Below are 24,770 nucleotides of genomic sequence, written 5' to 3'. Positions count from 1 at the left end.
GGCTGTCTGCTGTTTACTACAAGATTATAACCATAAAGTAAACAAAATGATTGAGCATCACTCAGTGATCATGAGCAGTAGAATTCCGTCATTATGGATATTTGGAGAATAAATTTACATTTAAATGCAGTGAAAAAGTAATTTAATTTTTTGAAATGTGTGTAAACTTTTGTTTCGAATGGATGACCTGTCTTGCATGCACACCTAAAATAAGATCCAGATACCCTCTGCTGCTGTAAGTGAATGAACACAGACTGACAGCTGTACTTTAATAGAAGCAGTGTACTGCATTTCCAGTGCTTATTATTCATGTAGACTCGGGCTTTTGTACGACAGCTTGTCTGTAATCTGTGTAGGTCTACGTCAACTTCTGCATATTCAACTCTGGAGAAAAACAAAGAGACGAATTCCTGCGCGCGCTTTGTTTTGCATGTGCGAGTGTACAGTAAACCAGACAGCCCCTCGCGCTTTTTTGTATTTTGAACTGGTCTCACGCGGCAGTGGCATGCACGGGGGGAATCCGAGCGGGCGGGTTTGTTCGACCTATTTCTGGCCAATGGGCGCTCGACGTGGGCGGAGCCCAGATTTTTGCGGATCCAATTGGAGCCATGGCCGTGAGCGGACAGCTTTCGTCGCCGCGTGCCTGATACACGTGAGCTGGAACAGCTATTGTACGCCGGGAGGCAACGTGCTGCTGGAGCCTTCCATTCCACTGAAAAAAAGAAAAACGCTCACGTTTTCAGTGGATTACAAGGAAAATGGAAAAGCCGTGCAGCAGTGCCTGATTATTACAGACAGCCCAAACTATGCTCTAATAGACAGGAGCAGAGCTCTGAGCCAGTAAACACTAACGAGCAATTTGTGAAGGCAGGGGTCTACTTTCTGTCAGAACACTGAAGCTTTGCGTGTGCAGTGTGAGTGGTGCGCTGTGAACAAAGTGGACACACACACACACACACGAGTGTACCTGTCAGACAAAACAAACTGCTCTCCTCGAGGTGTGGCACGAGGAGTAGGTGTGTCTCATAAATAATCAGCGGGGATTGAAGGATCTGTTAAGGCCGGACCCCGCCCCTCCCGCGCTTCGCTCGTTTGTTCCGCGAGGTGTGACGTCACGTGAACTGCCCGTGTCCGTTCCAGCTGAGAGAGAGAGAGAGAGAGAGAGAGAGAGAGAGAACGGTCAGACGTGGACGTCGCGCGGCCCAAACACAGACCCAAGCCCGTGCGCCCGTGACTCGATCCACCGGATGCAAAAAAAAGTACAGACAGAAAGAGGAAACGACCCCCCCACTCCTCCTCCTGCTGCTGCTCCCCCCGCCACGGACAGCAGAGCGCGACAGCAGAGGGGAGAAACAGCAACACAACTTGTCATCTGACTAGCAGCCACTGCTCTCCTCGCTGGTTGTTTTTTCCTCTCACGGTTGTTTTGTTTTGACGGAGCAAGTATCTCTGGGATCTTGTTTTTTTTCTCAGCACCGACTGTTTCAGGCTACGCTGCAAGTTTGAGCTGTAACATTTCCCAGCGCGTGCATTTCCACGCCTTTTGCGTTTTTTATTATTATGGACAGTATTCAGATGGTCTGACTGTCCCTCCCACACTGCTCTGCTGAGGCTTCATCAATAGTTGCAGCAACATCCAATCCCAATGGAATACTTAGATGAAAGTTTTTCTGCAAGAAAATAAACAACTCTACAAGTGACAGGTAAGAGTTGCACGTGTTGTTTCATTTGACTGTGTAATACAACTGCGTCATTTTTTTAGTATCTATACCTGTGAGCACTGTAGTTGATTTAAAACTACCTCTCTGCCTTTCTCCCCAACCCCTCCTACACACACTCTGACACACACAGTCATCCAGCATACTTGTCCTCTTGTTAGGTACTCTGGTCAGTTCGCTTCACCCCTTCCAGCACCCCAGGTGTCATCTGCCCCGTCTGGTCCAGGATGTCCAGGCAGCTCTCCCAGCTCCCCCCAACCCCAGACCTCCCAGCTGGTGCAAGCCCACAGTTTGGAAGTTGTACTCAGCCTGCAGGCTCTCTTACAGGGGGCCACCTCAACACGATGGCAGGTCTGAAGTCCCTCCTGCAGCACCCCATGAAGGGAGACCAGCGCTTAAAAACCCCATGTGATGTGAAAGGTGAGACACTCTCAGTCTTAATTTGATGAATCTGAATGTCTGTGCAATGGCCGAGCATAAATAAATCATACCCATACACCCACTGTTGACTGTTGTCAACAGTGGGTGCAATGTTATTATACAACAAACATTTCCGTTGTCATATCTAAAGTCTCATGCAGCATCACACATGCTTGGGATGACTCCTCACTGACCCCGATGAGTACTCACCTGGATTATAATCCCTGCTGCAACGTCAAATTCGGATCCAGTTCACACTGGAGTGATAACGTGTTTTCCTGCAGTTGATGCGAGCATGCACTTTGGTTCTGCCAAACGTATCTCCAGCTATTGTGAGATTTGTTCTAGAGCTTATGTATATGTTATGACAACAAATTGGTTTCAGCACTTGCCTAATGCTGCAATTCAGGGACCATCTGGTCCATCTGTGAGTGTGTGATGGTATGAAAGATAGAAAGAGAGGGAGATTTTGCAATATATGATTACACCTGCCACTCTGTTTAGGTGGTGTTAGCATCCATTGGTCATTTGTCTCCTTTGGCATCCTGTGCTAATGAACCTGCTTTCTTTTCTTGGGCAGACAAAGACAGGCTGGACCTTGATGAAGACTCAATGGGAGTGTGCCCTATGAGGAATGGCAATGGAGTAGTCAGCAGTAATAGCAGTAATGGCTGTGGAGGAGCTGGTGCTGGTGGAAATGGAGGAGGGAATTTCAACCAGTTCCTTGGGCCTCTGTTGTGGGACCGTACCCTGCCTGCAGATGGGGGTCTCTTCCAGCTTCAGTACATGGACTTGGAGGAGTTTCTGACCGAAAATGGAATGGGCAGTATGCACAACAACAACAGCTCCAGTTCGGCTCAGATCCCCTCACAGAGCTCCCAGTCAGCAGTGCCCAACCAGAGCTCCCAGTGCCTACCGCCCTCATCCCCACCTGGATCTTCATCCTCATCACCCTCTTCCTCCTCATCCCCATCTCTCATCGGTTTGGAGGTGGCTCAGCCACAGAGTCTTGCAGGAGGAACCGACTGCCTCCACGGTGAGTCAACCAACATGGATGTTACTAAGGTAGTAATTGGCCAGTAGTGTCAGAAGACATTATTCTGTGTTTGTATACAATGATGGAGGAGCAGGCTTTGCAGACTTGACAAGCTGAAGGTGTCTCCTGCTACTGATGTAAGACTAGTGAACCCTACGTTTCAATAATGGTTGAGATGCAATCAAGGTTATGTTCCCATGGACTGGTGATTCAGCATTTTAACTCTCTGAGGAGATTTTAACAAACATAGTGTTGACCAAGCAGTTTTCTGTCCTGTGGGATCACACTGAATCTGTGAGATACAGGCTCTAAATGGAAAGTCAACTTGAAAAGGTTCAAAGCTGGCTCCCTAACTGTGAATGTACTTTTTATTTTGTGGCATAGAGGTTATAAAGTTGGATGATGGGCAGAGGTGGAGAAAAAATAGAAGTGAAAGAAAGGAGCAGTAAACAGACGAAGAAGTCTGAGTGATTTGATGAGTTATCTTAGTAGCAGTGACAAGAAGGTTTAGCAGTGAGTGATCTGTGTACTGCAGTGTACAATCAGCATTCACCCTCAGCCAATAATTTATGTGCAGAAGGGTCAAAACTGTACTGAGAGAGAGAGAGAGAGAGAGAGGAGTGTGTGGAGTGTTTGCAGTTGCGTGTCTTTAAATCTCTCTCCCCACTTCACGCCACAGCCATGTGCACATGTCGGTACACGTGCAGAGGCTGGGAGTACCAGAGTGAGAGAACGAGAGGCAGGGCCAAGTAGTCATATAGGAGGAGCTCACATGGGGAGGGACAGGCAGCAACAGGAAGAGTTTCTCCCTGCTGCTGGACTTCAAACTGAACATTTGATCACTGATGAATGACACTTAGTACACTGATATCCAGAGGAGTATTTTTAATTGATTCAGGGTCCATCAGCAACAAAGAGCACATTGTTAAACTCTGATAATACACTTATATTGCATGATAAAGGGTTCAGGGTTGTTATTGCTCTACCTTTATATGACATACATAAAAAGAAGTAAAGATATATATTCTTAGTGCCTAAATAACAGTCGAATGTTAAAGTTCATGTATCATGTTGTGTAGTTGCTTCTTCATAAATATTTAATGAGGCACCTACCAGCACATATGAGTATGTCAAATATAAGTCAAGTAAGGAAGAGTAGGGCCACTGTTTGCCTTCTCAGCAGCTTCGGGCCTTTGTGGAATGCTGCTGAGCAGGTTTTGAAAGTGTGCAGTCACATATTGGACTATTTTTACAGATACGAAAGCGTCTCATCACAACACATGAACAAGAATGCACCAAATGTACTTTTCAAGCATGCGTTCCAGAGCTGCAGGGGAGAGGCAACCATTATCAGACTTTCACGTTTTTTATTCCAACAAAACACTACACCAGGTGGCTGCACTAACCACTGCCTGCTGTTGGGTTTAAGCTGCAGGGGACCATGGTAGTCAGATGCCTAGAGTTTCCATCTACACAACCATTCAGAGACTTTAAGGCCTGCTGCACGTGCACTGTTGGATTGTTAAATGGCTTTTGCTTTTGTGTCATGTTTAATTCATATAGTACAACACTGCAACAACCTGATTTGATCTATTCCTTATCTTGTTCTTAAGTCTTATTTTCACATAAGCAGTCTACATTGATTAGCAGCTTTGTGCAACTTAAGTACAAGTGATGCAATTGTGTTGGTATTTGGAGGCTGCAAAGCTGTGTTCCATTTGTCAGTCTGTGCGTATGGAGGAGCTTTGACTGTCACATATAGGTTAACTAGCTTCCTAAGCTTCCTCCCTTTGTTTGGCCATCGCACTATTTTAGTTCTATTGATTTGGCTGTATTTATAACATAGGGGTGGCTATGCGATGTTGACGTAATAGCAAGGATTGGGCTCCTAAAGGGGAAAGAAAAAGTCAATTAAAGTGCACTGGACCTTATAGAATCTCTGCCCTATACTGGCCCCACATAAAGAACCAGGTTTTGAGGGGAGGGGAATAAAGTTACCTAACATTTCCACTTTTAATTTTTTCTGTTGTCATTATTGTAGTTATATATTTAATTAAATTGTCCATTACAATATTACAATATAACATATATACCATTGTTGTGGTTTTGTTTTGTCAAAGCATAATCTATAGTATTCCCAGTCACACTGCAGCCATGGCTTTTTGTCATTTTAGCAGTAATCCACAAGCATAAGATCTATTTTTTTTAAATATTTAATGTTTCCCTTGTTCAAAATCAGCAGGTGCATAATATATCATATATGTGAAAGGTTCATTTATTGATCTAGAACACCCTGTGTTGTACTTTGATGGTGAATTATCTTATAACAACAATTCCATTACATTTGTTTATCTGTATTCAAAAAATGTAGATATTGCATTATATTTTACTCGATCTTTACTTATTATATCTGTTCTTAAGCATTCGCTTGCCTGTGAAAACCGGTCCATGAAAGCTGACTGAAAAATGTCCTTAATTCTTTGGAATCGGTGAAGAGCAGCGGAATGTTTGCTGTTTATACGGCTCAGAAAGCAGCTATCTGCTTCCCCCTTGTGGCCATTATGAAATGCTGCACGTGTTTGTTTTGCTGTCTTGCTGGATCGTTGTCATCTGTCGTGATCTGACAATATTAAAAATTTCATTTTTTCTTCTCTTTTCCAGGGAGTCAGACAAGTGCAAATGACTCCTGTGAGTCACCTTCTTCCTCCTCTTCATCCTCCTGTCCACCTTTACTCACTCCCACGGGCAACGGGCCAGATGTATTTGGAATGTTTGACATAGAATCTTCAGATGTGGCATCGTCCAGCAGCTCAAGCCAGCAAATGTTTGACCCCAGAAGGCACTCCTTCAGTGAAGAGGAGCTCAAGCCGCAGCCAATGATCAAGAAGGCCCGCAAGATTCTGGTTCCTGATAACATGAAGGTGAGGACAGGGAGTTCACCACTGCAGCTTCTGGTTGTCCTTAATGCTTTAGGATTTCAAAAAAAAAATATTTTCCTCAAATCACAATTTCCATGAATTTCATCTTAAAATAACTAATTCATTCAATCAACAGGCCAAAAGCCTAGTATTTAGTGCACAGTGCATTATAGTAATGCAACACATTTATAATAAGTCTGGAAATGGGTTGATTTAAATACACAAGGCCACAATTTACTAATATAATAGCAGAAATGACTGGCCTTGGTAGAAATAGGAGCACACAAGGGAGCTAGAATTCTGATTCTGTATGTAAAATTTATCATTTCCAACAGATTCATGGCTGTAATTTAATAAGAAAACACTGTTCTTCACAATAAACACATCTAATGCAACAAATGAAAAGTAGCTACAAATCAGCTTTGTTTTTTTAAGATTTCATTGTGTAAACTGTCAATTCCTGAATCCTGAATTCCTGAGTAATTTATGGAAGCATTCTTTTGGATGTATAAAGCAAAAACATCAGTAGCAGTAGGTTTTTATATTACTAGCTGTGGTTGTTTGTTTACACATTTTGTTTGATTTCTGACAAACCTTACTGTATGTTCAAAACAGCTATGACCAAAAACCCACACTATCAATAACAGGGTCAGAGTTTAATGCATGTTTACATGAAACTCTGAAGTCACAGTGCAATAATAAATGAATTAATAGTTTGCTGTGTGTTCTTATTGTCTTTCTTCAGGATGAAAAGTACTGGACCCGGAGGCATAAAAACAATGAAGCAGCAAAGCGTTCCAGAGATGCTCGCCGTCTCAAGGAGAACCAAATATCTGTGCGCGCTGCCTATTTGGAGAGAGAAAATGCCGCCCTGCGACAGGAAGTAGCTGAGATGCGAAAGGAACTCGGTCGGTGCCGCAACATCCTTAGTAAATACGAGAACCGCCTCGCTGACCAGTGATGACGGCATGGAAAATAAAATCAGGAAGAGGAGGAATATAAGCTGGATTAAATTTAAGACTCTGAAATTCTGGGGTGGCATGATGGACAGATTGGGGTCAAGATGATGATGATGACTATGATGATGAATGTATAAGATGAGGAGAAGGTTTGTGTATCGAAGCTCAGGTGTCTTGTTTTGTTGAGGCTCTTAAAAGCAATGGATGGAAAGAATAATTTAACAGATGAAAGATGTGACTTTTAAGAGTTTTGTTATTGGAGAATTGTATATTTTTATAATATTTCAGAAAAATTAGAGGGAGAGCAAATTTGGAGAATAATTTTGTATATTTTCTACGTGACTGGGACATAGAGATGGGGGAAAGCTATGGTAAATATCTTTTTATTCCAGATGAGTCAGGAGATATTTCAACAGGTTGTCAGCCATCGATGGGTTTTTTTTTGATTATAATAGTCAGGATGCAGCAGCAGCAGCAGGGTTGAGGACACATGTAACATTTGTAATATAGAGAGCAAAATTATCTTAAGATGGTATAATTTTGTGGATTTTACTTGCACACTTAATTTTTTCCTGTATTGTTTCTGTCACTGGGAATGGGCATGCTCAAGAGAGACAGAAGGAGAGATGCTGTGTACACAGTCCAACACTATCCTGTCTTGCATTAGTTTTGTGTACTCTTTTTTTATAGATCATCTTTTTTGATCTTTAGTCTTCAGTTCCCCAACTACATTAGCTCTTTGCACCTTGGGTTTAACTTCATGAGACTGGTACATCTCTCTCAAGCCCATGCTTGTATCTTTTTCCACTCTCTCCTAGTGGAGTGCTTCCAGTCTACTACTGGTGTTGTGTATCTTACCTAAGCTGGTGAATAGGCTGTTGTGATGCCTCGCTCCTCTTCAATTTCACTCACTCTCTTTCCAACATCTCTTTTTCTGTCTGGCTCTCACAGTTATGTGCAAACTTTTCTTTCCCTTAAAACAATTTGTCCTGTGTTGTTGTGTGCCTCTGCGACGGTGCACAGTCATCAAATTTCAGCTTTGTATTCTGTAACAGTAATCAATCTTCCCAGTAAACTGCACATTGTTACTTTACTGTACTTTATGAACACACTTTATTTAGCATTACTATATGGAGGGTGGGCGGGCGGGCAGGGGAGATGTTGTGTATATTGGATAGGCCTCTACTATTTTGTGTATTTGATGTATTCCAGGAGATGGGTTGAGAAAGACCCATTGAGTGGAATGGTGTTAATTTCTCAGATTTCTGGGAGAAATAAAGCCAAAATTTCCTATATTGATCCACAGAGCTTGTTGCTGTTTAGTGCTTTTTTTCCTCACTGTTTACTCCTGTTATCGCTTCTTACTTTTTACTGTATCAACAAACTTCTCTGTGTAACCACAACACCTACACAATGGGTATGGTACACTATGTTATGTTCCTGGTGGGAGGGATGAATAGTAATAGAGTGTGATTTTTAATCCCCTTAATGACCATGATGAATAGTTACCATTACAGCTATTATTGTTATGATTATGATAATTATCCCTCTTATTGTTGTTGTTCTATATTATTGAATGTTTTTCTTTCTTTGGATGATCTTTTGCACCTCAAAACATCTTCAGTGTTCCTCAGAGAGACTATTCAAATGAAACCCTCATGCTATCTGCCTGTGTCAGACCTCCTGGCGTCACTTCTGCTACAGGACACTACTGCCACATGGATTTCACAAAATGTGGCTCAAATAACTTGAACATGATGCTCATACAGACTTATTTTACTGTTTCACAGTGACCTCTTCGGTTTCCCTGGATTTGTATGGACTATGCACACTATATACTGATATGCTCCATGTTGGTTTATTTCAGCCTTTATCACCTCACTCAGTGATTGTTTGCTCTCCCAACAGGACTTAGTCTCTAATGTATTCACAGATGTGGTTGATGAATCTTATCTAAGTGATCAACCGCCCCCCTGCTGTATCAGTAGTGTTCATGGTGCCCAGCCCACCTGTCAGTGCTGGTTATTTGGATGTAGTTGAAATTTCCCAAAACACCAATAAAAGATTGTTCTCATTCCATATCACTGCTGTGTTTTCCTCGGGTGTTTCATCAGAGTTTGATTGAGTTTGTAGTATATGTGGATGCTTGAATGAAAGCCCAGGGTTCAAGGAAGACAGAATGGGTGCCAGAGGGTGGCAGACTACTTCTTTATTATTATCTCAGGCCAGATAACCACACTATGTTGCGTGGTGAAATGTCCCTAGACGACATATTTTTGATATCCTCCCTGTTTGTTCACATTGTGTACATTCCTTTAATAGGCCAAGTAGTCCAAATATGCCTTCTTCTCCAACAACAGCAAAGGCTGCTATGTCTGGACATTTAGGTTCAAGTGATTTACACCCTTTTAGATTTCATCACAGGGATGAATGATTAATTTTACAGTTATGCCTGAAGTGGACTGTGCAGGATATTTCTATTGAGGAATTCAAGCAAAGTTCAAACTGGTCTGCTGGTGTTTGAAAATTAATTTTGCATTCAAAACCTCAGTTAAATCCATCCTCTTCCTCCTCTAAAAGCATTTCCTGTTTGTTTATTGTATGTTAGGGCAGCTCTCATGTACATGTCATCCTTTTAATCTGCTGTCTCAACAGAAATGGGTGAAAGGTCCTTCAGACTGGAATTTTCCCCACTTCTCAACGCGAACCAGATGTGTGCTCCTGGGCTGTACCCTCTCTCTCTCTCCCTTGTTCTCGACCCCCTCACCCTCCCTCTCTCTCTCCCACCCTTTGTCCCCCCTTCCTTAAAATGCTGCGTCTGCCTGTCCTGGCTCATATCGTCTGAGGCCTGGCTTTAAAGATGGACTGTGCACTGCTGCTGCTGTCCCTCTGGGCTCTGACTGGAACCGTGTCCCTGCAGGCTTCAGGTAAGCCCTCCATCACTTATACCTGGGACACGCCGCTGACCCCTACATACAGAGTAAACACAGCTGGACCGTCTCTAAATACTGTAACTATTTGGAAAAGCATAATATATAAATTGAAAATCCTTTGGCAATACTTTTTTAACTAGTCTGACTTTTTGCCTGCATGCTGTGCTGCTGTGTAAAGGTGGTCATGTAGCTTGGAAGTAGGCAATTAATCAATATAATGTGTGTATCCCTGTAAAATCTGGTTTGTATTTTATAAAAATTAAAAATAATTTATTGTCAAAGTTTCTCTCTATGTGCACGTCATATCTCCACTCAGCTCCGGGATGGTCATGTGTGCATGTTTGTGGTCACACATGCTGTGGGCACATGAGTGCATGCACATGTTTTCATTCTGAGAAGTGAGAAATGGATCTCTGAATGTTTCCCCCTTTTTCTCTCAAAGGTTGTGGATGTTGAGGTTATGTAGACATTACTGCACCATACAGTAAGAGGGTTTTTATGATGTGTGATCAAATACAAATAGGGAAGTAAGAGCATTTATATGACTTGCTGTTAGGTAAAGTTTCCTAAAATGTAACAAAGCCTTCTATCTGAATGCATACTCATCTAGCAACCTGGGTGGCAAATGTTTACCCGGCCACCCACGCTGAATTTACTCTCCTTCAACAAAGCAGAAATGGCAAACAGAATCTCATTATGACCCTCAGCAATTGTGTTTTTTTTTTACGAGGGGCCGTCAAAACAACAGAAGTAAACAAAGGGACAATTACCATGATGGTGTGATCTTGTGTGCATGTGCTTCACACAGGGTCGTGTCCAGAGAGGCTCCTGGGAGAAGAGCGGAGGAGGACATGCCCTCGGCCCTGCAAAGCTGACAGAGACTGTGGCAACAAACGTCAGTGTCTGTGTGACGGCCAGTGTGGTCTCAGCTGTGTGGCTCCAGGTAACTGTTTGTATGCATGTGTGCCTTTGGATGTCACTGTGAACACTGCAGTGGGCTCAGTCGTTAAAAGTGTTTGTGTGTATTTGCAGCTGTGCCAACATGTGTGTGTGTGTTCCTCCCTGGAAAACAAAATAAGGGCCTTGTCATGCACAAACTCTTGCTTCAAATTGCACCGCTATGCCAGTGCTGAACACAAGCTTTTTATTATGCTGTAAAAATGGCACTATGCATGAATCCCGTCTAGTTATACAACCTCATTAGTGCCCTTTTCAAGTGGTTTAGTGCTAACCGTTTCATTTGTCTCACAAAGAGAGCAATCCTCCTCATTCTGAGAATTGTTTTGTTCCCTGCCTCTTGTTTTCTCTCCTCCCTTTGGATAATCTCTCTTCGCCTCAGGTCGTACTTGTCCCTGGCCTCTACCCCCCAGTGAAAACTCCGACGCTCGCCTCCTCTCCCCGACTCACTCCTTTTCTGCCTTACTCGAAGTGCGCTGCAAGCCAGGATTCACATTGCCCAATGGCCTGGATGCCACCATTCGTCGTTGTCAGGGTGACCGACAGTGGAGTGGAGACGAACCTATCTGCACAGGTGGGTTTTAATTCAACAGGTCTCTTTATGGCATGGATTTCATAACAACATCTGAGGGAACATGGTGTGTGCTTAAAGAAACGTACACTGTGTGTGGTGCATGTGTAGGTCAAACATGATGACCAAAGGATGAACACGGCCCTGTGACAGACAGACAGAAATGAAATTCCTCTGTGACTGTGTCGGCACAGTCGACACAACTGGGAACTATTCTCCCTGTCACCATAGCAACCAGGGCTTCAGTTGTTGAGAGGGGCTTGCTGAAGATTTTACTGCTGAATTGATCAATTTAAAGAATAAATGACACATGAATACACATCCATACGTGTGTGTGTGTGTAGGCATGCACATGCAAGTGTATGCAGGCATTTCAGCTTAATGTATTTGCTTTTTTAGGTTGTAGTGTTGTTGTTTGGACAACGTTCTTATGTTTTTAAATACACTAAGCAAAACCTAAACTGGATTATAAGCTTTACCCATCTCATGTCTAACCTCACCAGTCAACTGCATTCTCCTATTTGAGCTATGACAGACATGTGACCTGTTCTCTGAAGCCACGGATGTAAGAAGAGTTGAACTTGAAAGGCCTTTGAATCATATTCTCAGGCTGTCCCCGCGTTGGAGGAGAATTAGACAGACTTTAGCTTCCCTATATCAAGGCGTCTCAATGTGGGGCTAGTCTGAACCAATCTTTACTGATCTGATGTTTAGTTACTGTATGCAGGCTCCTTAGGGATGCACAGGTAAAACTCAAACATGTCTATTTACTTTGTTTCCTCAGCTTTTTCTCATCCAGACGTGTTTAGCCTGCTTTTGTTTTTGTTTTTTTTCTCACTGCAAAGTTATGCTTTAAAAAGAGGCTGCACCCATGTCCACAGTAAGTCACCCCAGTGTGTGTGGTGTATAGATCCAGGACAAGTTTACTTTTAAATGTGCAACGTGAGCTGATTATGGCACAGTGTTAAATCTGCACAGGTTTCTCACATTATTTCTTCTACCGCTGTGCATCCTTCCTACTGTAACTACTTCCCCATCAGGCTGCTCAGCAGTGCCTATAGTAAGAGATTTATGTCATCAAAAAGCACAACCTGAAAATATGTTCCTACCTGCTAAGATAATAATGTAATTTCGGCTTTAAAGGTCTGTGGCCGGCTGGATTATTCAGACACTTGCAGCTACAGTAAACAGTCTCTCTTAGAAATCCTCTCACCCTCAAGTTTCTATTTATCTATTCAAAGATGTGAAATAAGGACACATTTCTCAGCTCTCTCGTAGAGTATCCTTCTGAGAGACGGGCAGAAGGTAGGTGGGTTTTGAATGTGTGAGTGTTTGTATTGTGTGTCCTTTGCATGTGTGTCAGAGTGTGAGTCGGAGCTCCTTCATGCCTGTTGAGAGGCAGTGGGCGGCAGATCACTGTCAAAGTGGCACGGAGCTGCATGAGCACTGTGTGAGTGAGAGAGAGCGAGTGTGAAAGTGCGTCTGCTGTGAGTGAGTGTGTATCTCTGTGTGTGTATTTACCAGAAAGAGGTAGAGGTAGATTTTTCTGTATACATTAGATGTGTGTATGTGTTTGTGCGTTGGTGGATTGCACATGTGTGTATGTGTGTGTATGTGAGTGTGTGTGTATGTGTGTGGGCGACAGATCACAGTCAGGAGAGTCAGAGAGCTCTCTTGCTCATGCTGCTCCAGGCCTTTCTGTTCCCTGTTCTCCTCTCTCCTTATCCTCTTTTCCTCTCATCTCTTTCTCCTCTCATCCCCTTCCATCTGAGGCCTCTGATAAGGTCTCTCTTTACAATGAGAGCCAAGGACAAGCATGCAGCTCTGGGCTGTTTAGTTTGCAGTATGCATGTGTGTAAGTTTCGCTGTGTATGAGTAAAAACATAGTAAGAGGAGTCATACACACGGAGCTTGACGTTTGTGCTCTCAGTCAGATTGGTGTGTATTTAACGCTGTGGCTGTTTAGTCTAGTTTTTAAAAGATGAATCTGATATACCTGCTTCTTAGCAGTTCGGTACTGCAGCCTGTGTGGGTGGCATCAGAGCGAGGCAGGAGAGGGGAGGTATGTGAAAACAGAACTCAGCTTCATGTTCTCATCTGCAGCCAAACAGACTTCTTCCTCTCCCATAGGTGCCTTTACATTCTTATATTAACGTTCCTGGGTTTCAGATACCTCAGATGGCCCTCAGGCGAAAGCTGTCTCTGCCTTTCAAAGCAATGTTCAGTTCTGAAAAACCTGCTTGATGCAGCTAGGGTCAGTCCAGCCTCTCTCCAAGCACCACTCTTGATATTTATATTTCCACAAGCGTGAGGCACTCAAACTTCCAGGAATGAACAGTGCCAGGTGTTACACAATCACAGATATAGCTGTGAGCCAGGAGAGGTGTGGGGTGGTGTTTCACCTGCTCGTCGAACTCTGATTTATTACCTAAGAAGGGTTATTTCAACTTAAATAGAACAAGACATGATGTGAAACGCCTCTGTGGGTCACTGACTGAATAGAAACCTTGGTTAAAAGAAGTCAAATGAGGTAGCTCGATGGACGTCTCCTTATTATTTCTTTAGTTACACTGTGGTAGATGTAATGTGTCGCATCCACAAAAAGCAATGAAGAACTACTGATTGCTGCATCATGGTGAGTTACTGCTGGGTTAAGTGTGTAACCTCTTGAATCACAAAGCACACTGATTGTGCATTTCTCATGGGGCAGTTTCACTAGATATAATGCAGGCTTTTGTACTCTTTATCCAAACGTTGCATATTCATCTAAGTCCTCTATGCAGCCCTTGGTTTATATACTTGGTTAATACATGTTTGATGCAGATTCAATAATATTTAAGTACTTACTATATACCACTTTTCAGTATTATATATATACTCACCATATTTTTTGTCACTATTTCATTTTTGTACTTTAGAGCAGTAGCTCAGTAAATATACTTTGTTACATCTGATTACTACATTGTGCACATTTGGCTGTTACAAACTGCTCCTTTTTTCTCTGACCTTTAGAAACTCAGTCACCTGAACCTGCAGCTGTCCAGACCTGCCCTCTGCCTCAGGAAGTCATCAACACTTTCAGCATCCAGGGTGACGCTGCTGTAGGGACGTCCATCCGCTACAGCTGCCTGTCTGGGTGAGGGTAGAGGGTTAATTCTGCAAGTGCAATGGGGGGGAGGGGGGGTCTGAAAACCTGAAATGGTACAGAGGAAGAGATGGAGGAAGTGAGAGGACGGAGATGGAGTGTAAAGAGGAGGGAGGGAGTGAAAGAGAAGGCTTGAATTCATGAGAGGTGTGATGAGCGATGAATGGCAGGGAATTCATTTTGATCTCCCAGCTGACGATCCCTCCATTGAGCTAACTAGGTCATTACAGTCTAATCTTGCATTGACTCCCCTTTACACACTGACTCATCTCACAGGATAAGATGAGCCTAAGAGGATGTGTCAGCCAGATCTCTGCACACAACATTGAGAGACAGTGGGAAACAGAATCATTTACACCTTTTTTAACACTGTTATTTAGATGAAGCTCCTGAGCTGTCAGTACTGTAAATGTCACACCTCCATCTGTCTCCTTTCCTTTTTTCCTCTCACAGGGCAGATATAGTGGGGAGCAGTGAAAATTTCTGTAAGGAGAATCAGACCTGGCAGTATCCTCACCCCATCTGTAAAGGTAAGTGTGCAGCGTCCTGTCACGCTGACCTCCACACCCTCTCAGTGTATCTCTGAATCAAGAAAAGACTGAATGATAATGCAAGTGAATGAGTGAGTTGCAAATAAATATAGGTTTGAGAATATCCCATTTTCTCATCATTGGTATTGTATACAGAAGAAACTGAACCAAAGAAGAGCCCTTCTAGTTAAGAGTTACTGCTCTGTTTTACAGTGCTTTTCTGCCATCTTGTGGTGAAATCTGGGAGTTCATGGCCTGTTTATCACAAGATGAGGGAATTATTCCAGGGTGTTTTTAAACCACACTAGGAGGAATATGACCAAGCTTAATTTTTATTATAAATCAGTCTATTTTTTTATATAAATGGCCAACGTAGAATCTGGAACAAAGAATGAGGGCTAAGAGCGATTTTTTTAAAATGTATTTTTGGTAGAAAAAAAAACAGCCACTCCAATGCTGCAACAAGACAAAGTGCTTTTAATTTTTTTTTTATAAAGCTGACTTTAAGCCAACAACGTAAGGCACATACACAGCACATGCAGTACACATGTCTTTAAAGATGATTTAATTTGAAAAATAAGAGCTGGAAAAACACAAGCTTTCAAATGCCATACATGGTGTGCCATAACAACAAAGGTGAGGGATTAAAATCAGCTGGCTGAGTGTGGGACTGTCATACAGTGCACCAAGAGAAATGTGGGCACTGTAATGGCTGAGTAATACTGTGTAAGACTGCATTATGGCCCTAGCTTAGCTCTTGGCTCCATGGCCTGCTGTCATTGTTCAGTAGCATCTCCTATTAGCCACTATAGGTGCTAGCTTCAGTTTCTGGGATGAGTGATGATGTCCCCTGCAACCACTGTTTCCTGTTTGTGGTGTTAGTTCATTGATTATAAATCAAAGTCTCCAGCATGAAATGTTTCCTAGACTGCACACTTCCCCCACAGTCTGACCACCAGTAGTTAGGGCCTCCAGATTGTTATCACACCAGGAAACAACAAAGGAGGAACTAAAAAATGAGTGACAGTGACTCAGTGACACTGACACTAAGTGATAATCTGCTTCATAGAGGTGTACTGCCAGCCTCCCAAAGAGGTGGAGCAGGGTTACGTGGTGGCAGTGCAGAAGACTGAATATGAAGTTGACTTTGACATCCACTACCTGTGCAAAAAGAACTTCCTGCTGGATGGACCCCAGAAGATCACCTGTCTGTCTAATGGCAGCTGGAGTGCATTGCCACCATACTGCAGAGGTGAGGAGTTAAAAACATGTAAGAACACATGTCTCAGTCCCCATAGCGTTTTGTGTTAGTTGCTACTTGTTGATCCTTCTCACAGCTCGCTGTCTCATCCCTGCTGAACGGAGCCGTGTGGTGATTGGTGGAGGGAAGCGTTGGCCATTTGATGTTACTGATGCCATGGTTCCTCACGGGGAGAATGTGACGTTCTTCTGCAAACATCCTCGTAAGCAGTGCAGCTTCACTGCAGCCCAGATGTGCTTTGATGGGAAGCTGCAGCCACCAGCCTGCTACCTTGGTAAAGCTCCTCTTTTTTTTTTATCTGTTTCAGTGTGTCATGATGAGAGCGGCTGCTTCATGGTGTCTCTTTGTTTTCAGAGCCCACATGGCTGCAGTTTAAACTCTTCCCTCACCGGCTCGTGTCTGAAATCGAAGCGTGTGAGCCCGGGGATGTGGAGTGAAGACCTGCATTTTATGACACGTGTCACAACATGAACACTTCCTGGCACACACAAGCTCTGTACTCCTTACCATTTTGCAGCTTCACTATAATCTATCAGTGCCATGTTTGTGGTGTGATAGACAGCTCTCATGGATCTCTTGATTTGTGGCCTCGTGGGTTTCAGCGCTGCTCTCGGCTCTTTGTCTTGTGTACTATCAAACTGCAGGCATAATTATAATCTGCAAAGCCCTCAAGTATTACTTTGATCCTTCTCCAGCTTGAGCACATGCAATGCATAGATGCAGCCATAATGATGATGTATGTATAATGCATTAGTACATGCTATAGCAGGCCTGCCTGTGATGATACCTTCATGTAAGCCTGATTCATAATGACATTGACTCTGTGATATTTCACGGTGTGATCTTTCTTTTCTCTGTCGACGCATCAAGTTTTAAGTCTTGTAAGTTTGAATGTGATTTGAAATAAAATAATGTCAAAAATAATTTTGCTCTCAGGCGTTTTTGGGACACTCAGTCCTCCTGTGTGAGCCCACTGTGTGTGTCTGTCGCTGACAGGAAGCCGTTCTTTGCAGGCTGCAGGTTCAACAGTACTCATAGGCTGAACATGGCTACTGGTCGGACCCGGTAGGCTGCGACACCATAGCAACTCCCCTTGACCCCTCCCTCCCTCAGCATTCGCAGCATCACCCTTTACACTGCACAGTCATATTTGGTCCTCCGGAAATATCCACAGCTCGGGTAAGCCAGTCCCTATGCAGCGAGTCTATGGGTGGAGTATAGTTTAAAATACAGTTTTAAATGTATCGAAAGCGTGTCCGATACGTTCTCACGCCGGCTCTGACAGCAGGGCTGGAATACATGACAGCGCGCCGGGAAAGTTTGTCCTGAAGCTGCGCTCTCGGTGTCTCGGACCTACGGCTCTAAAATGGCTGGCTGTAGGTCCGAGGGAGCTCCGGTGCTAACGGGAAGGATCTCCACACCGCGACTGTCTGTAAATATACATATTTCTCTACTCAGACTGACTCGTTAGTGATAGCGTTGTCCCAGGTCCGAGAGCTGTTAAGGCGCACACGCACCATAATATTATGGGCATTTCGGACCTAGGACTGTGCGTAATGGCGTCCTCCACGGACATATCTGCTCGGTTTTAGGAACATTTTGCAACAAGCTCACAAACCAAACAGGATGTGAATAATGTTCTGATGCGATTTTTTTAAAAAGGAAAGGGTTCCTTAGCCTGTCTGTGTCTGTATGTGGACGGTGATGTTATTTCGATCGCATCATTCGGACCCCCCTGTTACTCCGGTGCGTTTTTGTGTGTTAATCGGCGACTCCGGTCGACCCATCGGTTAGAAATTCGCTGAGCTATGATTTAGGATCACGCAAAATAACCCAGAGAATGATCAGGACGATGTTGAGGAAAAGGGATCAAATGAGTCACTCATCATTTCGGCCTGTGGACAGAGGGGTGCACACATGCTGCTGAATATTTAGACTGGCATCAGAAATCAGTGATGGGTTTTTTGGGGTTTTTTTGCACTAAACCTGGCCCCAGTAATCACTAGACACATTGTCCAGCTTAATATTTAAATATTTTTTTATTTTCTGCCATAAGCTAAAACAAATAAACAAAGCAAAATAAAAAAAACGTGAGAATGTATTTATTTTTATGATTTTGCTACTCTGATTTTAAACCTATTATTGTGTGTTTGTTTTATAGAAATAAAAATAGGTATGCCCCAAAATGGATTCACAGTTGGCTTCAGTCCTGACCAGTGGCAGCCTGGATGTCCAAAATGGCAGCCAGTGTGGAGAGGAATCAGGGCCAGTGACAGAGGTTTTTTTGGACCCAAAGGATCATTCCTCAGCCAGTACCGTACCAGGTAGCCCCCAGCCATGCCCTGTCAAAGCAGCAGTGACCATCAGACAAGGAACTCTTTCAATCAATGGGAAAAAGCCAGAGGTGGGCGGGACTTCTGAGCCAGCCTCTCAGGAAACAAGTAAGAGTGGTGGGTTCAGACAGCCAATTACAGTGAAGACTGGAGTGCCTGTTCTGCGCAGCCAACCAATAAGGATCAAAATTGTTGTTCCTCCACGGTGCAAGAGGCCAATCACAAAATCTGCCATCAGCCTGACCAAAGACTTTGCTCACACACATCTTAGGGGACCTTTAGAGGTGATCACAGGAAAAAACAAACTCCATTTATCTGAGGTTACACATGAAGGAGAGATCATGGAAGTTACCTATGAGAAGACCGAAGAAGAGGATAAAACAGAATCATTCCAGGAGGCAGAGACAGAGAGAGGAGACAACATGTGCAAAGAGAGAGACGTTCTGGATGTTAAAATTGTCCACATTGATGGGTCAGACATCTCTAGCACTAACACAGTTAAGATATTCAGCCAACAAGGAATTGAAGAGGAAACCGCTGAGAGAGAATTTGAAAAAAATCTTCCTCTAATTTTACAAGAAATTGAGGCTTGCAGAAGATTTGAGATGGAGGAACAAACAGAGCCACTGGACCTGAGTTTGCCTAAGAAACGAGAAAATCGGGAGAGGAGGTGTGGACGGTTTCTGGACGATTATGGCTGTGAGAGCTCGCTGATTATGGAGGTAGACGAATATGAAGGAGAAGGAGACAGAGACATTGTAGAAGAGGATGAAGTTTCAGATACACTTCAAGACTCTCTCCTGTCTCCCTCTTTCTTCTCTACCTCCGTCCTCACCTCTCTGTCTTCACTAGAGTGTGACACTGAAAACCTTCTTCTCATTGATGACCAGGGAATCCCGTATACTCTCAGTCCAGATGGACTCAAAGTGCCGCAAACCAATGCTTCCACATCAGAGGGCCTCCAGTCAGATCAGACTAGTTCAGCAGAGGTAGAAGGAACTGGGTCTTCACATATAGCTGCATTAGCAGATCCCAGCCAAAGTTCAGATAATGCACTACATGCACCTTCTGATGGTTCGCCATCAGTAAGTGTTGATCAGACAAAAGAAGCCTTCACAAGTTTGACTACAAACTCAGATCCTTCAGTTGCTGCTGAGCCAAGCATTCAGGCCGTTCAGGAGGCTAATACTGTGTCCTCTGGGGTATCAGTGCCCTCACAACCCATTCAGATCCTCACTAACCCACCAACCAATGCCCCTGTTCTCCTCCTCTCCTCCTCTTCCTCTTCTTCAGCTCCTGTTGGCTTGTCGCTTCCCCTGTCTGTTTCTCAGACTTCACCTGGTGCTTCCACCCCCATGTTTCTCCTCCTCTCCTCTGTTCCTTCATCCTCTGGTGAGTCCACCTCTACCTCCACGCCCATTGCTGTTCTTGACCCCACAACCGGCCAGTTGTCCCAGATCACTGCAACCTCTGCTCCAGTCTCCCTTCCTTTGTCCTCTGGTCAGGTCAGCACTCTGGGATCACCTCTGCCCACACTGTCACACCCTGTCATCAGACTGAGCCCTAGTAATCCTCCCGTCATCCTGTCCAGCGTGAATAATGTGAACTCTGGCTCTCTTCTCACCTCTCTTGCTGTCCCAGGGTCCACTCTTACTTTGCAGGACGAGCACCATGGCACAGCTCCCCTCATTCAAACTCAGATCAGCTACTCTGAATCCAAGCCTGGAAGTGAAGCCATATCTGCTGAGGAAGTCTCAAATGAAAATAACAAGCCATTGACTTTTACAGCCTCCTCTCCACAGGCCAGTCTGACCTATGACCCGTTAGCTCAGCCCACCTCAGAAGCAGAGGCCCACTCACCAGCTTCAGACTCCAAATTTGACCCCTCTGACTTTCACTCAGAACATTTACCTCTGGACGACCATCTTTATTTCTCCAATTCGGCTGCTCCTCCCTCCCCTCCCATGGGACCCATCTTCTCTTCTGGTAAACTCGACTCTCTTGACCCCCTCGACCCTCTCTCCCCGGGGTCCTCACCCAAGAGTCTGAGCTCCCGCAGGGTGCTGTACTGCCAGCTGTGTCCACGGGTTTTCTTCTACCTTTCTGACCTTGAGCGCCATGCCATCACTCATTCACAGAAGAAGCCTCATATCTGCCAGCAGTGCGGCAAAGCCTTTAAACGCTCCAGCCATCTGCAGGTCAGCGTGCACTAATAATAATCATTTGTGATCTGAAATGTATTTCCCTGGAAACATTCCAGAGGAAAAAGTTTGAATCTTCAGGGCTTCCCACACCAGAAGGTTGTTTTATAATGTAAACATAGATTACACATCCTGAATGTTGTAAACTCATCTCCATACTTGGAGGTTTGTTTGTTAATTACACCTCCCCAGGAAGCTAGTGCTAGCTACTATGCTAACAATAAACAGGGAGCAGTTAAACTAAACTACACTCACATTTCTCTTCATCCATTACTTCTTCACTGGATTATATAAAAACATTCTTTTAGCATTTTTTAGCCAGTTTAATAATGACTTTTATCACTTCTTTCAACAGAGACACAAACACATCCACACAGGCCAGAGGAACTTTGTCTGTCCCATCTGCTCTAAGCGCTTCAGGGAGGCGGGTGAGCTCCAGCGCCATCAAAGGGTGCACACGGGAGAGAAACCCTACCAGTGCCAACTCTGCCACACGCGCTTTGCCGAGCGCAACACCCTGCGTCGACACACCAAACGCAAACACCCTTACCACCAAGTAGCCATGGAAATGCTGAATGAGAGAAGGAACAGAGGAGGCGGCGGTGGTCAAGGAGATGGGGGAGGCGGTTCAGGGGTGCAGGAGGAGCAGGAGAGCGCTGAATGGTACAGCTCCACTGTGTCTACTTTAGATAACTCTGAGTCTGAAATAGAAACCTAACACTCCAAAGTAAACATTAGAAGGTTTTGCAGGCTGCTTGTGTCTGGTTAGACTCTAAACTTTCCTCGCCATTAATTGACATTCAAAGAAGGGAGCACTTGCAATATTTATTTATGCGTTTTAATGCTAATTTATTTATATGAATGTATATTATTTCCATTCCTTTTATTGGGCCAAAAGTACAGTCTTCAGAGGCTGATGTGATTTTGAATTGGCTTTCCAGTGTGAGAAATATTCGCCTTTTATAAAAGGGAAAGCTTGAGCTCTATTACTAACTCAAAGGTTTGAACATGAAGATGCGTTTTGACACAATTCATTATGAAACACTAAAGTGCTCAAAAAAGAATATTTAATCTAAATAATTCTAGCTGTACAGTATATATAAAGAGTACTATTTGTAAGAGCTGCACTTCTGCACTATATCCTATGAAAGATGTAATCTTTCTTACCGTCAGAGACACTGTGACTCATTTGCACTGGTTTTATGTTTTTTTTTTTACATTGTGAGTGAAGATGCTTATGTTTTTCATTTTGATGCGTCAGCTGTTGTTTGATGTATTTAATGCATATCCTGTATGAGTTTGACCAAATGTTTTTAAGGTATTCTAACATAAACACTAAATTCAGATTTTTATTAATGTGAATTATTTTAACTTATTGGAAATACATTTTCACAACTGCAATTCAGTCTGCTGTGGATATTTTAATAAAAATCTCACCTACTATAGCTTTCTTACAACTCCTCACTATAACCAGGCTGATCCTAACCATTGATTTTCTCCATTAATGATCAAACACAGTACATGGGTCATCATGTTAAAGAGAACCTGAGATATCTGTATCGGCTTGGGTGTGCACACTGACCACTTTGACTGCCACCAGGGAGTAATTGAGTTTGTAAGGCAGTCCTCTGTTTTTTGCACTCTCTCAATTTTCTGCTCCATTTAAGCCATGGAGCCTAACAGAGCTAAGCTGGAGATAAGTTATTAAATACCGTACCGCACAAATGACCTGATGGGGTTCTCATGGCTGTCCCCTTCCTTATTTCTGCAGTGGTCAGTGAGCGGAGAGAGGAGCTTTGGCTCGCTGACAGGCCTGTGCTAAGCTCCATTGTATTTCAGTGTTTGGCTCACTCACTCAGGAGCAAAGGTTAACCAAGTGGACTGGATTTCAGTTACATCCAACTTCATTTCAGAACATATCTATTCTTAGTCTCAGGCCAGACCAACTTGATTTGATTAACTTGTGTGTGTTAAAGCTTCATATTAGCTCCTGCTGAACTTTAAAAGTCATGTTTGGCACAAAATGAATGTCTTGGTTTGTATAGCACAAAACCTCAGAGTAACAGTGCTTTACACATACATAATAGATCCTAAAACATAAGACATGGACAGAACTCAATAAAACACTTGTAGAAGGGAGCTTTTAACAATAGTTAAACAAATTCAGCCACTGTGTGTTTATACCACAACTGAAGATTTGATCCATTTTACCCACCCCTACACTAAACCCACACATATTACCTTATATCACAGGGTAAGCATACATTAAGCTCTTCTAATTTCTCATTCACACTTGTGGTAAAAGTTTGCATTACAAATTCATGAGGTAGACAATCCCCCTCCTTCTCTGTCCCCAAAGAGGAAGCTTATTGAAGTGCTGTGTGCACATTGTTGAGGTCACTGTGAGGGTTCAGCCATTAAATCAGTGCTGCTCTGTCAGGAAGAAAAAGAACAAACTGACACAAAACAGATTCTGGTCCCTTAATTGACACCACTGGGCTGTAGCCTACAAGGTCCTCAGAGCATGATGATGATGAATATTCAACTGGCTGAGTGTCTGTGAGTGAGCAGCAGTCCAGCTGGAGATGTGTGTGCGTGTATGTGTGTGTGTGTGTGCGTGCGTGTGCGTACAGTATGTATGATAACTACCCAGATTGCACAGAGCTTCAAAGTGCAGCCTCCGACAGACAGATGGATGACGGACAGAGTGAAGACACAAATCTGTGGAGTGTATGAGTGTGTGTGTGTTTGTGTCGCGTGAAGTGGAACGGGCAGCAGGCCTTCTGAGTGGCACAAGGCACATCGCCAAGTGATTGAAGTGATAAAGGTAGAGAAGGAGGAGGAGGAGGAGTGGAGTGAGGGATGAGAATAGATGGAGTGGTGAATGAGCAGGAAGCGGCAGCAGATGTGATAAAGTGTGTTAGACTGCTGTGTTTCAGCTTTCTTTGCTTTTTGATATATTTGCCACTTTGATATGTTTGTTGTATATCCACTCTGTTACATCACAGACACCCCATTATTGCTACTGAGAGCCAAAATGATGGCAAGCTAAACTAACCATGAATGTTTTTTCCCCTTCCTGCATGGCTGTCATTGCACAGTTCGGCCATGGGAGGGCACACTCACACTTGTGATGAGCAGCCTGTATTTGGCTCATTCTGTATGCTGTCTCTCTCAAATGGTGGAGGGATACTTACACCAGGGTGAAAGGCAGAAGACAGTGGGAAAGCTGGATCTATATTCAAACTGCAGATACAGCAGAGAAAGAAGGCAGTTTGTACCTGATCATGAAACCTGGTGCAATATATTTATTTTTAAAAAGCAAACAATGGACATTTTTTCTTATTTCTCTATAACGTTCAAGTGCAAAGAAATATGATATGTCAGAAGAGAAAGGTTAACAGCGTTCAAGCTGCCTTCCTAACCAGACACGGTGCAAGATTAACACTGTAGAGCTTGTGTGTGTGAGACAGAGTGTGAGAAAGAAGGAGTGTAACAGGTGTTAATCAGAAAGGGAGTCCCGGCTGCAGAGGAGAGGGCGTAGCTGTGGTGGGGAACCAGAGGAACAAGCAATTACATCACCTTTCCTCCAATAACGTGCCATGCTGTCAGTGCAGTCAGTGTTTATATATACTGTATACGTGTGTGTAAAACCCATTTACAGGCCACCAGAGGAGGAGCTGTCAAAGGTGAGATTTTATGATGGTGGCAAACACAGACGTGTTGTGCAAATGACACCTGAAAGAGTCATACCCATCTATTAAATTAGGGTTCCCATCTTTTTCTGT

General features: G+C 43.6%; 3 protein-coding genes across 6 annotated transcripts; all 3 read left to right on the top strand.

Moving 5' to 3' along the window:
* The first annotated feature begins 6 nt into the window (after window positions 1–6).
* Window positions 7–8,182, top strand: dbpb (D site albumin promoter binding protein b). Of its 2 annotated transcripts, none has more exons than XM_028426076.1 (5): window positions 7–1,703; window positions 1,880–2,138; window positions 2,719–3,174; window positions 5,836–6,095; window positions 6,838–8,182. In XM_028426076.1, the coding sequence occupies exons 2-5, from the start codon at window positions 1,946–1,948 to the stop codon at window positions 7,051–7,053; spliced, it is 1,125 nt and encodes a 374-aa protein (XP_028281877.1). In that variant the 5' UTR covers window positions 7–1,703; window positions 1,880–1,945; the 3' UTR covers window positions 7,054–8,182. The 2 variants fall into 2 exon arrangements, with proteins under 2 accessions (XP_028281877.1, XP_028281876.1); XM_028426075.1 differs by having other exon boundaries at window positions 8–1,703; window positions 1,852–2,138.
* A 1,695-nt stretch (window positions 8,183–9,877) lies between these two features.
* On the top strand, window positions 9,878–17,372 carry ntd5 (ntl-dependent gene 5). Its single transcript, XM_028426078.1, has 8 exons — window positions 9,878–9,978; window positions 10,793–10,927; window positions 11,324–11,515; window positions 14,525–14,648; window positions 15,111–15,187; window positions 16,257–16,439; window positions 16,525–16,722; window positions 16,803–17,372. The coding sequence occupies exons 1-8, from the start codon at window positions 9,912–9,914 to the stop codon at window positions 16,883–16,885; spliced, it is 1,059 nt and encodes a 352-aa protein (XP_028281879.1). The 5' UTR covers window positions 9,878–9,911; the 3' UTR covers window positions 16,886–17,372.
* Window positions 17,373–17,573: 201 nt separating this feature from the next.
* Window positions 17,574–22,193, top strand: LOC114448860 (transcription factor Sp8). 3 transcript variants are annotated; one of them, XM_028426072.1, is made up of 3 exons: window positions 17,574–17,627; window positions 18,610–20,979; window positions 21,338–22,193. In XM_028426072.1, exons 2-3 carry the CDS (start codon window positions 18,634–18,636, stop codon window positions 21,698–21,700), a joined length of 2,709 nt encoding a protein of 902 aa, XP_028281873.1. In that variant the 5' UTR covers window positions 17,574–17,627; window positions 18,610–18,633; the 3' UTR covers window positions 21,701–22,193. The 3 variants fall into 3 exon arrangements, with proteins under 3 accessions (XP_028281873.1, XP_028281875.1, XP_028281874.1); XM_028426074.1 differs by lacking the exon at window positions 17,574–17,627 and adding an exon at window positions 17,638–17,876; XM_028426073.1 differs by lacking the exon at window positions 17,574–17,627 and adding an exon at window positions 17,638–17,880.
* Window positions 22,194–24,770: the final 2,577 nt, after the last annotated feature.

This window comes from Parambassis ranga, chromosome 16 (assembly GCF_900634625.1).
Source record: "Parambassis ranga chromosome 16, fParRan2.1, whole genome shotgun sequence".
Lineage (NCBI taxonomy): Eukaryota > Metazoa > Chordata > Actinopteri > Ambassidae > Parambassis > Parambassis ranga.
Note: the sequence above shows the minus strand (reverse complement) of the source record. Positions and strands in the feature narration are given on the sequence as shown.